Below are 13,594 nucleotides of genomic sequence, written 5' to 3'. Positions count from 1 at the left end.
TGGACTTCCAGCAGGCGTGCGTGAGCGTGTTTGATAGGAGTGAATGGAGACGAATGGTTTTTAATACTTGACGTGCTGTTGGAGTGTGAGCAAAGTAACATTTATGAAGGGGTTCAGGGAAACCGGCAGGCCGGACTTGAGTCCTGGAGATGGGAAGTACAGTGCCTGCACTCTGAAGGAAGGGTGTTAATGTTGCAGTTTAAAAACTGTAGTGTAAAGCACCCTTCTGGCAAGACAGTGATGGAGTGAATGATGGTGAAAGTTTTTCTTTTTCGGGCCACCCTGCCTTGGTGGGAATCGGCCAGTGTGATAATAAAAATAATATATATATATATATATATATATATATATATATATATATATATATATATATATATATATATATATATATATATATATATATATATATATATATATATATTTTATATATATAGGATGGGGTCCACCTCTGGTGTAAATTGTGGGACCCATAGCCTCGGAGAAGTGCATAAAAAGGCTTCAAGGAGGAATATTTGGATTTCTTCCTGAAGCCATTTGAATATTCCACTTCCCCTACCACCCCATCTTTTAAATTATTTTTTTTTTTTACCAATAGGAATATTTTATTACATAATATGGCACAGAAGATTTAAGAGATACATTGTTAATATAAAGGTGGCATATACGGTACATGTTGTTACGTGTGTATCACCGATTATAAGGCGAAAATCTCATCCAGCTCCTCAGAGCTGGGGCGTGTGCCCAAAATGCAGCAGGCATTACCCCTTTGAACAGCCACACTGAGCCGCTGGAACAGAAAGCTAGCTGCCCTGGGATCCCTAGTTACCCTGATGAGTCTTTTTCCCAGCTCCTTAAGGAAATTAGATGCACTCTTTCCCCATGAGCCAAGGGTCTCTGAGCCTATGGGAACAAACATATAATGATGGGCAAGTTCTCCATATTTTCTAGACTTTTGGGACTCCCTGAAGCTGGCAGCTGCCCCTCCTTCCTCCCTGGTGTATTGGAGATAGGTATCAGCCAAGGTAGATGCACATGTATAGTCCCACACCACCTGCTTCCCATCTGTCCAGGCTTGAAGGGTGATACCATCTGGACGCTTCTGGCTGCCATCAGATCTGCATAGTTGGGGTGGCTCCCTTACTGCTGGGCATCCAGCTGTTGTGAGGCTCCTCTTGATAATGTTATTAACCTCCTCATGTCTTGCAATCTTTCCCTCGGATTTACGGCACACAAGACCATGGTACCCGAATCGGTCTGCTGCTTCACTGCCACAAATACACCTGTGTTCGGCGAGAATAGGGGCGGCAAGTCGAAGGGCAACACCTATGCGGATGATCTGTGGGTCGAGGCGTGTGCCAAGGCTGGAGTTGGGAACAGCCAACAGAAAGTCCCCAGCATGAGGGGCTCTCACTGCCAGGAGGCGGGCTCTATCCTTCCCTGACACACTCTGAAGCATTGTTGAGGCAATATTTTCCACTATTGAACCATCCCAGTGCGATTGTTTGTAGTTGTTGGGGGGAGCAGGTCTGGTTTCAGAGCCCGTTAGATTATCCCAGATCATTGCTCCGTCAATGAATTTTTGGTCCTGGACTCCAATCTTGTCCCTAAGATGTTCAGGGAGAATCGCTGTTACAAGCTCTCTGGATGCAATACACGAGGACAGAAAAGCAGGTAACGCAATCTGTGATGACTTGCGGACACCAATGCCTCCTAGTCTGACTGGAAGTGTAGCTTGGTTCCACTGCCCGTCTTCTAGAGTAAGGTTAAGTACTTTCGTAAAAATCTGCCTCAGAATACTGTCATATTCGTGCAGTATAGGGTTATCATATGAAGGTGTACATCTTAGGAAATATGTCAACCTGGGCAGACTCAAGCACTTTGTGAGAAGGTACAAGGCATCGTGGGTGTCCAGATTGCCTATTCGTTGTTCCATTCTCCTTAACTCTTCCAATTTCTTCCTGAGAATTGTGTCAATGGCATTGCTTCCCAGAGGTGCTCCTAGCAAGACACTATTTGTGGGGGCAATGACTGCTGCTCCTGGTAGTTTTGATCTCACTGCATTTATCACTTGTTGACTGACTGAGATGATTTCACATTTGGATGGATTCAGGATGAGACCCATTTCCTGTCCCCGTGTCATTACCTGTGTAAGGTCATGTAGGAGGGACTCCTTTGTACCTGCTAGTGTGCCATCATCTAGGAACCAGATGTTTAGCTCGCTGGTCAGTCTGACTGTGATTTCCCTAACTGCTATACAGAAGAGAAATGGTGCAAGAGGATCTCCTTGTTGGACACCCTCCGATGATGTGATTTCATGCTCTCCAAAGAGAAGCATTGATTCCTTGCTATACCCAGCTGAAACAAAAGGGAAGAGTCCAGGGAAATGTTCTTGTACTGCTGCTAATACCACGTCTCTTTTCAGGAGATAGAACGCATTCTTGAAATCTAATTTTACCACTGCATTGTCCTCAGGCAGGTTGTTGATATACGCCCTTGTTGCATGAACCGCTGCTTCACTTCCTTGAGAGACCCCAAAGCCAAGCTGGTTTGGTTGAAGCATCATGGCTGCCTGTGCACGAATACTTCGGACAGCAGCTTTGGACACGAGGCGGCGTAACGTGTTGCCTACTGCAATTGGCCGAATTCCTCCATCCTTCTTTTTAAGTGCACAAAGTGTTGCACCAAAAAAGAAAGGTCTAATTTCATCAGGAATCAGACCAGCCAAGGAATTGTTGATGAACCTTGTGATCTCTGAAAGCAGTGTCTCTGCAATTTCCCCAATAACTGGATTAACCATTTCCTTTAAATGCTGTGGCCTTATTCCAGTGTAACCCCCAGCAGAGCCAGATGGGAACGACATTATTGCTTTGTAAATGTCTGAGTCTTCCACAATCAATGGTTCCATAGTGGGGACAGAGGTGTTGGAACTGTTGGTGCCACTGGTTTCCCTGGCAGGGTGCTTTCCTCTAAGTGCTTCAGCAGTGTCAGCATCCCTGGGAGCAACTGTATCTTCACTGGTAATAATTCTGATTGCCCCCACTGTGTTGCCCTCTTCAATTTTCTTGCTCACCTGGACTCTGACTTTTTCACTGTCAGTAGAGTGAGTGGGGGTTCTGCCTCTCCCTTTTTTGTGTTGACGGGGAAGGCGAATGAGGTTATCAACTCTAGGAAAATCTCTTAAGGATTTAATTATCATTGAGGCTAGCCTCTTTCCCCTTCTTTCTGGCACAGCTAAGCAGACATTGCCAAAAAGTAGCAAGTTGTGCCATGCCTTGATGGTTGGTGGAGCATTTAAGATAGTGAAACCATCGTTTACTTTTTTCAGGAGGTCTGTAAGTTTCCCAGCTGCGTGTGGACGGGCTGCTTTGGGAATATGTGTGAGTGTCCTCGTACCTGTTGCTTTAATTGCTTCCAAGAGATTGTCTGATGAGATGAAATCTGTTGGAGTGGGTTCAGGTGCCTGAGGTGGCTCTGGATCATCACTTTCCACAGGAGGACATCCTGAACCAGGGCAACTACCGTGTTTGCGGAGGAAACCATTAGAGTTGAGACAACGAAGCTGTAAGCATGACCGACACTTGCCTCTCCTAGTATTGCCAGCCATGCCATTTCCCTGGCTGCTTGCTTCCTCCTGGTTGGCATCCATCTGCTAGACTAGACAATAGGAGTGGAATGACATGCTGGGTGGGTATGGTGCATGGAAGGTAGTAAACTTGACCGTGGTGGCCTGGTGGAGTTTGAGGGGCCGGGAGGGGAAGGGGAAAACTTCCCCTAGGAATTAGGTGGGGGAGGCGCAGGTTGAGTGGGGTTATCCCGGGGAGTACAATACACATGGACTTGCACACTATATATTGTTCACACTGTCTTACAATACACATAACTTTATTTGTTTCCCATGTACACTATGAACAATGTGGGTATGGGCACTGCTGAACCAATGTGTTCACTCACCATCTAGTTACACATCCCACCTCTTCCACCCACCCCCGTGACGCGGGGGTGGATGCACTGACTGGTCACTCCCTCGTTAACATTAATTTCACATTGTTTTTCCATAACATATGCCTCTAAAGAGTCCATGCATCGACACAATCATTTCCAAGTTAACTGGAAGCATGGTGCATGGTGCTGGATATAGATATTTTTATAAGAGCTTTTCGAGGTTTGTATGTACGATAATCTAGGCCGGTACTCATACACAATGTAGGCCTTATACTCCCCCACCCCTCCACTGGCCATCTTCCTCACTACCACCACTCACCAACATTCACAAACTGCAGAACACTTCCACAATTTACCTTGAAACGGTGCACTGAAATGTCTTCTCGCTTCACTGGAATCTTCCCAGAGTATTCACAATAAGTCCTGTTGAGTCTTAACCTGGTCAGCCTCGTTGATCCGGAGTTATATTTGAAAATCCCGCAGCTAGCCCGCCACACGTCTTGCCATGCCAGCGCATGGCAAATATAAATATATATATATATATATATATATATATATATATATATATATATATATATATATATATAATTTTTTTTTTTTTTTTTTTTTTTTTTTTTTCAACAAGTCGGCCGTCTCCCACCGTCTCTCTCTTTATCTCTCTCTCTCTTATCTCTCTCTCTCTTTATCTCTCTCTCTCTTTGAATCACAGTGAAGTATATCTTCCATACCACTGCACTGTTGTCTAATTTCTTCACTACTCATGCCACATACTGATCTCAGACATAAAATTTCCACTACCTCTAACCTTCTTGCTGCAACATTAAAAGGCTATGCTTCAACCTCTTACAATAATGTAAAACTGATATTACCACTATATTCTGATACAATTTTTTTTTTTTCACTGACAAACTTCTCTCTTTTCACATTACTTCTGCTATCTCCTTTTTCTTATCTTTCACACATCCATTCAATGAAACCTCCATGTACTTTTCCTTAAGTGTTTTACTGTCTAGATTCCTATTCACTTTAAATACTTTGCTCATTTCTGTATTCACTTTCAACTTCTTTCTTTTACACACACTTCCAAATTCCACCATATCCACATCCTTCTGCAACTTTACTTCTGAATTTCCAAAAGCATCAATACATAAAACAGACATAAGAAAGAAGGAACACTGCAGCAGGCCTACCGACCCATACGAAGCAGGTCCATGCCAACTCCCGGCTAAGCCCAATGACCCACCTAGTCAGGTTACTTCACTTAAGGAAGGAGCACGGCATCAGACCTAGTAGCACAAGCTAGCCAGGTCCAACTCACACCCATCCACATCCACTCTTGAATTTATCTAACCTATTTTCAAAACTACACAACGTTTTTGTTTCTATGACGGTACTCGGGAGATTGTTCCACACTAAGGATGTATCGGATATCCATATCCGCATCTGCGGAACATCCGCACAATTTCTTACATCTGCATCCTTATTTTTTCTAAATGAGATATCCGCATCCAAGTCTGCATGTGCAATCAGGATTCAATATATACAGTGGACCCTCGACCAACGACATTAATCCGTTCCTGAGAGCTCATCGTTAATCGAAATTATCATTAGTCGAGTTAATTTTCCCCATAAGAAATAATGGAAATCAAATTAATCCGTTCCTGACACCCCAAAGTATTGAAAAAAAAAAATTTTACCACATGAAATATTAATTTTAATACACACAAACTGAAGAAGACATGCACAGTTACATGGCACTTACCTTTATTGAAGATCTGGTGATGATTGATGGGATGGGAGGAGGGGAGACTGTGGATGGTGTTAATGTTTAGAAGGGATATCCCCTTCCATTAGGAAGTACTGGCCTGACTTAAGTTTAGCACTCATGCCAATGTTTGTACTATAATTTAAAACTCACCCTGATTGAAATCTGGATACAGACGTTTTGTGTAATCCATTAGAGCATGAAGGAAGATAGTTAATGTCGTATAGAGAACCTCACGGACATCCTCACCTCCCTCACCCTTGGGCCCTCCTAACCGAGCCCCTCCTTCCACGAAAGACTGGATTTTTTGCAGGATAACCTCTCTGTTACTGTTAAAGAGATAACATAGGAATATAAGTTTCAGAATTTTGAAATGCATATCTATCAATGGATCAATAGTCATGAGCTGATAAAAATTTAATGGATAAATGAAGTAATAAGTTATATAAATGGGTAAAGAATATATTTTAGAGGGATTATGGTACAGTGGACCCCCGCATAACGATTACCTCCAAATGCGACCAATTATGTAAGTGTATTTATGTAAGTGCATTTGTACGTGTATGTTTGGGGGTCTGAAATGGACTAATCTACTTCACAATATTTCTTATGGGAACAAATTCGGTCAGTACTGGCACCTGAACATACTTCTGGAGTGAAAAAATATCATTAACCGGGGGTCCACTGTATTAAAATATTTTTTTAAAGCATGAGAATATAGAGTATGTGTGGATACAATAATACTGTACAGTGGATGAATTTGATGTTTGGCCAAATGGAAAATCTGATCATGTATTCAATGATTGGGGGTTGAATCTAGGCTATCAAAACATTACAGGGGCATTGATAAACAAGGACTATTGGAGGAAGCCAAATAGTCTAAAAGATTTTTTTTTTTTTAACACTTCGGCCATTTCCCACCAAGGCAGGGTGACCTAAAAAAAAAATAAAAAATACTTTCATCATCATTCAACACTTTCAACATCACTCATACATAATCACTGTCTTTGCAGAGGCGGTCAGATACGACAGTTTAGAAGTCCCTCCAAACTGCCAATATTCCAAACCCCTCCTTTAAAGTGCAGGCACTGTACTTCCCATTTCCAGGACTCAAGTCCGGCTAACTGGTTCCCCTGAATCCCTTCACAAAATATTACCCTGCTCACACTCCAACAGATCGTCAGGTCCCAAAAACCATTTGTCTCCATTCACTCCTATCTAACACGCTCATGCATGCTTGCTGGAAGTCCAAGCCCCCTTACCCACAAAACCTCCTTTACCCCCTCTCTCCAACCTTTTCTAAGATGACCCCTACCCCACCTTCCTTTCCTTACAGATATATACACTCTCCAAGTCATTCTACATTGTTCCATTCTTTCTAAATTATATATTATAAATCACTCATTAATATGAATAAACAGAAAACTAGGCTTGCTATACGCAAGGACCACAGTTCAAGTACCTACTCATTCTGATGTGGTTAAAAAATAAAGAAAATTTAAATTTTATACATCGTTAATTTGCATCAAAAAATATAAATATAACTAACGTGAACAAAATGCATATACTTCCTGTACACAAAATATGAATGCAACTAATAAAATAGACAGAAAAATAATTTTAAAAAATCTTTTCAACATGTGAACTTAGCCAATAAGAGGAGAATGGCAGTATTTCTTTAAATGCCGGTCCAATCACACATTTATATTGATCTTCGTGTGAAGAGCAACTCAGAAAAAGATAGCTTGAGGAATGGACAATCAACTGAAACTATTTTCAGAAAAATCTCATGGCTGGTTTGGCTTTTCAATTAGTTTCAGAAGCCATATAATCTTAACTCTTTCAGGGTCCCTAGGCCCTCTCCCAGACTTGTTCTCAGGGTCGTCCAAATTCCCCCCCACCCAAAAAATTTGTTTCTTATGAAAAGATAGAGAATCTTTCCCCGATCATAATGACACCAAAAGTATGAAATTTGATGGAAAACATACGGAATTATGCTCTTGTGAAGTTAGAGGTCTCGACGATGTTTATGCATCGGCGATTTTGCCCAATTTGAGCCCTATTTTCGGCCAAAGCCAGTGTACTAGTCAACAAAAATTATAACTATTTCGCTAGAACTCCATTTTTTCTATCGAATGAGTACAAGAAACCACCCATTTACCGATTTCAACTATCCAATACGTACAGTGGTCAGAATTTAGCAATTTTGCCAATTTGACACAAATTTCAAAAGATGCCAATTTCCAAATAGGGTCCAAAACAAACAAGAAAGACATTCCTGGCACTAAAATAACATTTCCTCTGTTCATTAGTCATGTCCACATGCCCCTCTTACATTCTTTTGCTTTCCACTTTGAATTTTTGTTCTTGCAAAAAATAGAAGATTTACCATTTCTACACTAATGCAGATTACTGCATTAGTGTAGAAATGGTATAAATAATATCGGCACACTTGTGAAAGAATATTAGACTCACCAGTTGATGTGTATTGGACGCATAGCATGATTTGTTTACTTTTGAACTTTGGTAAAAATCGAACATTTCTGCTACTTTGAGCTCAATTTCAAGGTACTTTTCATTGTAAAACCAGTCAAAATCATCTCAATTTCTGTAATATGTCTTCCATTCTATAAAATGAGACCAGGAAAACTAGAATATAACAATAAATACCATATGAAAATACAGTGCAAAGTCACTGTTTTAATCCAAAAACATGGTCAAAGTTTTTTTTTTCTCATTACGCACTGTGTGCTGGAGGATCTTTTTTTATACTGCGCACACTGACCACATAGACCCATTCTTTCATATGTAGGCCTACCAGCTTTCTCTCACTAGATTTGAGGGCGCTAGAATTTAGGCTTACTAGTACGTCAAAAACCCTGGTGCGTAAGCTGTACAAGTACAGCCGAAACCCTGAAAGGGTTAAATATTGCTCTAACCCTATTAATGCTGGCATTCATAAAAAAATATCTAAAAAGACAAGAAATCTGCACAAGGGAAGTTCAGAGATCAAATTTTTAATAAAATTAAATTTAGGACTTAGAGTGAAATATAAGCCGAATTACTGTTACATGAATTTTTTTCCATTCAAAGAGTATGAGATACCCTACGTACCTGGTACTCTGGAAGCCTGATGCTAGGTCCCATCCAAGATTCCATCCAATTAGCTGGACTACAATGAAAAGTTGTTGCCATGGATCATCAATTTTTGCATCACCATCAAGGACACCCTGGAACACGTAACAGACATCAAAGAAAAACACTCAAGTCTCTTTTAAAACGTCTGTATTATCAATTTTAAAATAACTGGCAATTCACAAGGATCAGTTTAGGGCTCACTTCTGTTCATAATGTACATTAATGACATGATTAGAAAATAACAAATTAAGAGTAAATTAGCTGATGACTCAAAAATAAAGTGAATAGGAGATTCAGGGAAAGATGCCACTGAACTCCAGGAAGATTTGCAAGCAAATGTTGTCAGAAAAGTGGCAGCTGCAGTTCAATATACAGCATTACCTAATAAGACTAACTACATTAACCCTTTCAGGGTCCGTCCCGTAGATCTACGGCTTTTCGGTGAGTGTCCAAACCGTAGATCTATGCCAAAATTCTAGCGCCGTCAAATTTAGCGCGAAAGCGCTCATAGGCCTACATGTGAGAGAATGGGTCTGCGCCGTGGGTGCGCCGTAAACAAAAAATCTAGGCGCCTGCATAGCATTGTGGGAACGCCTGCTCATTCACCCTTGTTCACCATGCCTCGTCGCAAGTCAGCTCTCACTCCCCGGAAAATTGGGACTCTCCTCTTCCTGTCTGATAGTTCTGACACTGATGGAAGTGGAAATGAAGACGAATTCTACGGCTTTGATAAGTTAGTGACCGAAAATAATGACCAGGATATCGATAATAGTGCAGAAAACCCCGACGATCCTCGACCTTCTACCTCTGGTGTGGGCACTCGTGACTCACGGTCAGGTGTTCCTAAACATAAGAGAAAACTAATATTTTCCCGTGGCCAGGCCTCTGACTTCAATAATGACGATGATTCTGACGTGGATTGTGATTTTATTGCGCTCGACGATCATTCGAGTAGTGATAGTGAGGAAACATATTCACCAGTGAAGCGTCGGTATGTTCGCCGCCGCATGCGCTCGGGTAGTGTACCCTATGCTGTGCCCAGGAGACGGAGTACATCCCGGAGTACATCCCGTGGCCCTACACCCGTTTTAGGTAGTGATAGTGAGGATGATGTGGCTACACTTGGCATGGATGGGCCACAGGCATCAGTGGATGGTGTTAGTGGTGCTGGTGGTGGTAGTGGCACCGCCATGCGTGACTCATTGTGCCACGCGGGGACCCACGCTGCTGACTCGTCAGTTCAAGGACAAAGCGGAGCGTCAGCCACCAGCCCGCCACAACCACAACCACCCGTACAACCAGCCTATGATGTCCAGTATCCACCAGCAAACCGTATCTGGGATTGGCAGCAAAATCCCAATTTTGTTCCCAGCCCTCACCACTTTGATGACTCTCAAAGTGGAATTCTACCTACCTGTCCCCTTGGAACCACGGCCAATGAACTGGAATTCTTTGAATTATTCTTTGACCAGCCATTGATGGAAATTATTGCCAGGGAAAGTAATAAGTATTTTCAGTACACCATGGCAAATACGATCTTATCACCACAGTCAAGACTACACAGGTGGAAAGAGACGACTGTTGCAGAAATGTATTTGCTTTTTGCAACAATAATGCTTATGCCTCACGTCTATAAGCATAATATAAAAGCATACTGGTCCACAGATCGGCTAATTTGTACCCCATCCTTCAGTGAAATAATACCAGTGAACAGGTTTATCTTACTGTTATGTATGTTGCACTTCTCTGACAAAATCAGGCCTGACAGAAGTGACAGGTTATACAAGATTAGAAATGTTTTCATGTATCTCAAACAAAAGTTCAGGATATACTTTTATCCATTCAAGAATCTTGTAATTGACGAGTCTTTGATTTTGTTCAAAGGTAGACTGTCATTCAAGCAGTATATACCGAGCAAGAGGAACCGCTTTGGTATAAAATTGTTTGTACTCTGTGATTGTGACAGTGGCCTGGTGTTGGATATTGTTGTATACACGAGTAGTAAAACATTGAAAGATACCAAGATGTTATTGGGTATCTCAGGTGACGTAGTGAGAAACATGATGGCACCTTATCTTGGTAAGGGCCATACATTATATACCGAAAACTGGTACACAAGCCCATTACTCAGTGATTTCATGCGAGTGAACAAGACAGATGTGTGTGGCACAGTGCGTTCTAATTGTAAACATATGCCCAGGCTCAACGCAGGTGTTCGTGGTGATGACGTGCAGGTGTTTACTGCCAATGACATCATGGCATTACGGTGGCATGACAAACGAGATGTCACATTGTTGACAACCATTCACCGTAATGAAATGCAAGACAGTGGCAAAGTTGATCAAGTGACTAATGAACGTATTCGAAAACCAGTGTCAGTGATTGATTATACACAAAACATGCGCTTGGTTGACAAGTGTGACATGCAGATTGGTTTTGTTAACTGTGTTCGTAAGAGTTACAAGTGGTACATGAAACTTTTCTTCCATCTCATGGACATTTCAATGCTGAATGCATATAATATGTACCAAATAAAGACTGGTAACAGACCACCGTATGATGAATTTTGTTTGTCTGTTGTCAGACAACTCATAATGAAGTACCAGGTAACAACACCTGCAATACAACATGGTCCTCGAATTCATCACAATATACCCAAGCGTTTGAGGAGAGAAGGTGATCATTTCATAATACAGCTTCCTTCAACTCAAAAGAAATTTGCTCAGAAGAGATGCATTGTCTGTGCACAAACAAAACGACGGCAACAAAGACGCAAAGACACTCGGTTTATGTGTGAGGAATGTAAGGTGCCTCTGTGCATGGTGCCTTGTTTCAAGGAGTTCCACAAGCTCCAGCAGTTCTAAAACCATGTCCAGTGATTGTAAATATGTAAATATATGATAGAACATTAGTATTATACAATATTTGTGCATGTTTATTGTAATAAACAACAGTGGTAAACAATAATATGATAATAACTTTAGTGCAGTTATTGTGTTCAATACAGTGAGTATATATATATCAATTATATACAGTATTGGTCTCTCAGGCCCCAAATGTTAGTAGGAATAGAAAAAAATTGGAAAAGAAAAGAAAAAACAACTAAAACAACAAAATAATATAATACGCGTATGTGGAATTCGTCGATGTTGCCGCCACCACATCATTTTCTATAAACTTCTTGGCACTGTATCTCGGTAAGTACTGATCAGATTCTAATTATTTTTGTTTTATTACCTTCACAAAAATATGCTCTTTAATTCTGTAAGAAAAAATAATTTTTTTTTTTTTCAAAATTTCTTGGACACTGGTGCGTGACTTCAGATTTTGGCCTTGGACCCTGAAAGGGTTAAACAGCTGGGAGTTATATATGGTACTGTAGATGGGATTTGTCAGATCATTATTATTAATTTGTTTATTTATTAATTTTATGTAAATAAACCCATGTAACTCATTTAGAGAAAGAAGGGGTAAAGAACTGATCCTCAGTCCCTTAAGTATGACATCTTGTGACTGGTTATGATGGTTCATCTACCCTTGCAGCCTGACTTGAGACCAAACTTCCTTGTTGACTTCTTGATCAACCAGGATACTGTTGCCACCAGCCCACAGGTCTACATAGCCATTGCAATCTAGCTGATATGGTACTAAGTCCAGAAAGTGGTCCAGTTTATTCCTGAAAACCTCTACTCTGTACCAGCAATATTTTTTTGGAATTTGATAATGGAAATACTAGTACCATCCGACTTACGACCTGCTTGACATACGACCACTTGTACTTACGATCATACGTCTAGCAGCAGGGCTGGGCAGGCTGATGCATACTGCCGTACAACAGCTGACTGTTACTCGCATTGCAGCGAGTAGCAGTCAACATCACTCAGGCAGCATCACTATGAGTTACCCTGCCCTATCAGCAGCATCATACTGTATTAACTGTACTGTACTGTATATATGTACCTGGACAGTAAATTTCTTACATTCAAAGTGAATTCGAACACAATGTTTTGTATACAAATGTTCTCGGAAATAAACAACTGTTTGTGTTGTATACAGTGTTTCTCCTAAACCTTACAGTATAAAATACAGTAGTAAAAGCATAAAAAGTAAAGTAAAAAAAAGAAATACAAAAGTAAAACAATAAAATAAAATCATTACAATAACTGTGATGTTGATACACGTACAGTAGTAAAATAGTACGTATTTAGTAAAAAGTAACATACGATACTATAAAGGTACCTTATACAGTGGACCCCCGCATAACGATGGCATCACATAGCGATTTTTCCGCATACCGATTACTTTTATCGCAAAATTTTTGCCGCGCATACCGATTAAAAACCCGCTTACCGATTTTCGTCCGAGACGCGTCCAATGTGCCCTCAGCCAGCCTCACATGTGCCGGCCGTCCCATTGTTTACCAGCCAGCCTCCGCGGTAACATCCAAGCATACACTCGGAATATTTCGTATTATTACAGTATTTTCGGTGCTGTTTCTGGAAAATAAGTGACCATGGGCCCCAAGAAAGCTTCTAGTGCCAACCCTACACCTCAAAGGGTAAGAATTACTATAGAAATGAAGAAAGAGATAATTGATAAGTATGAAAGTGGAGTGCGTATAGCCGACCTAGTCAAGCTGTACAAGAAACCCCAATCAACCATCGCTACTATTGTGGGCACCAGAAAGACAATCAAGGAAGCTGTTCTTGCCAAAGGTTCAACTGTGTTTTCGAAACAAAGATCGCAAGT

At 41.1% G+C, this 13,594-nt stretch overlaps 1 protein-coding gene across 8 annotated transcripts in view; it reads right to left on the bottom strand.

The window, feature by feature from the left end:
- The window catches only part of IntS10 (integrator complex subunit 10), a 96,505-nt gene that overhangs the window by 20,862 nt on the left and 62,049 nt on the right, over positions 1–13,594 (bottom strand). For all 8 annotated transcript variants that reach the window (XM_070095748.1, XM_070095751.1, XM_070095753.1 and 5 more), the window contains 2 exons: positions 8,822–8,937; positions 5,861–6,036 (listed from right to left, as the gene is read on the bottom strand). In XM_070095748.1, coding sequence (XP_069951849.1) covers positions 5,861–6,036; positions 8,822–8,937 — 292 coding nt within the window. The remainder of the gene's footprint in view (positions 1–5,860; positions 6,037–8,821; positions 8,938–13,594) is intronic.

The sequence above is a fragment of the Cherax quadricarinatus genome, chromosome 51, assembly GCF_038502225.1.
Source record: "Cherax quadricarinatus isolate ZL_2023a chromosome 51, ASM3850222v1, whole genome shotgun sequence".
In the NCBI taxonomy this organism is placed as follows: Eukaryota; Metazoa; Arthropoda; class Malacostraca; order Decapoda; family Parastacidae; genus Cherax; species Cherax quadricarinatus.
This window is presented reverse-complemented; position numbering and strand designations above follow the sequence as displayed.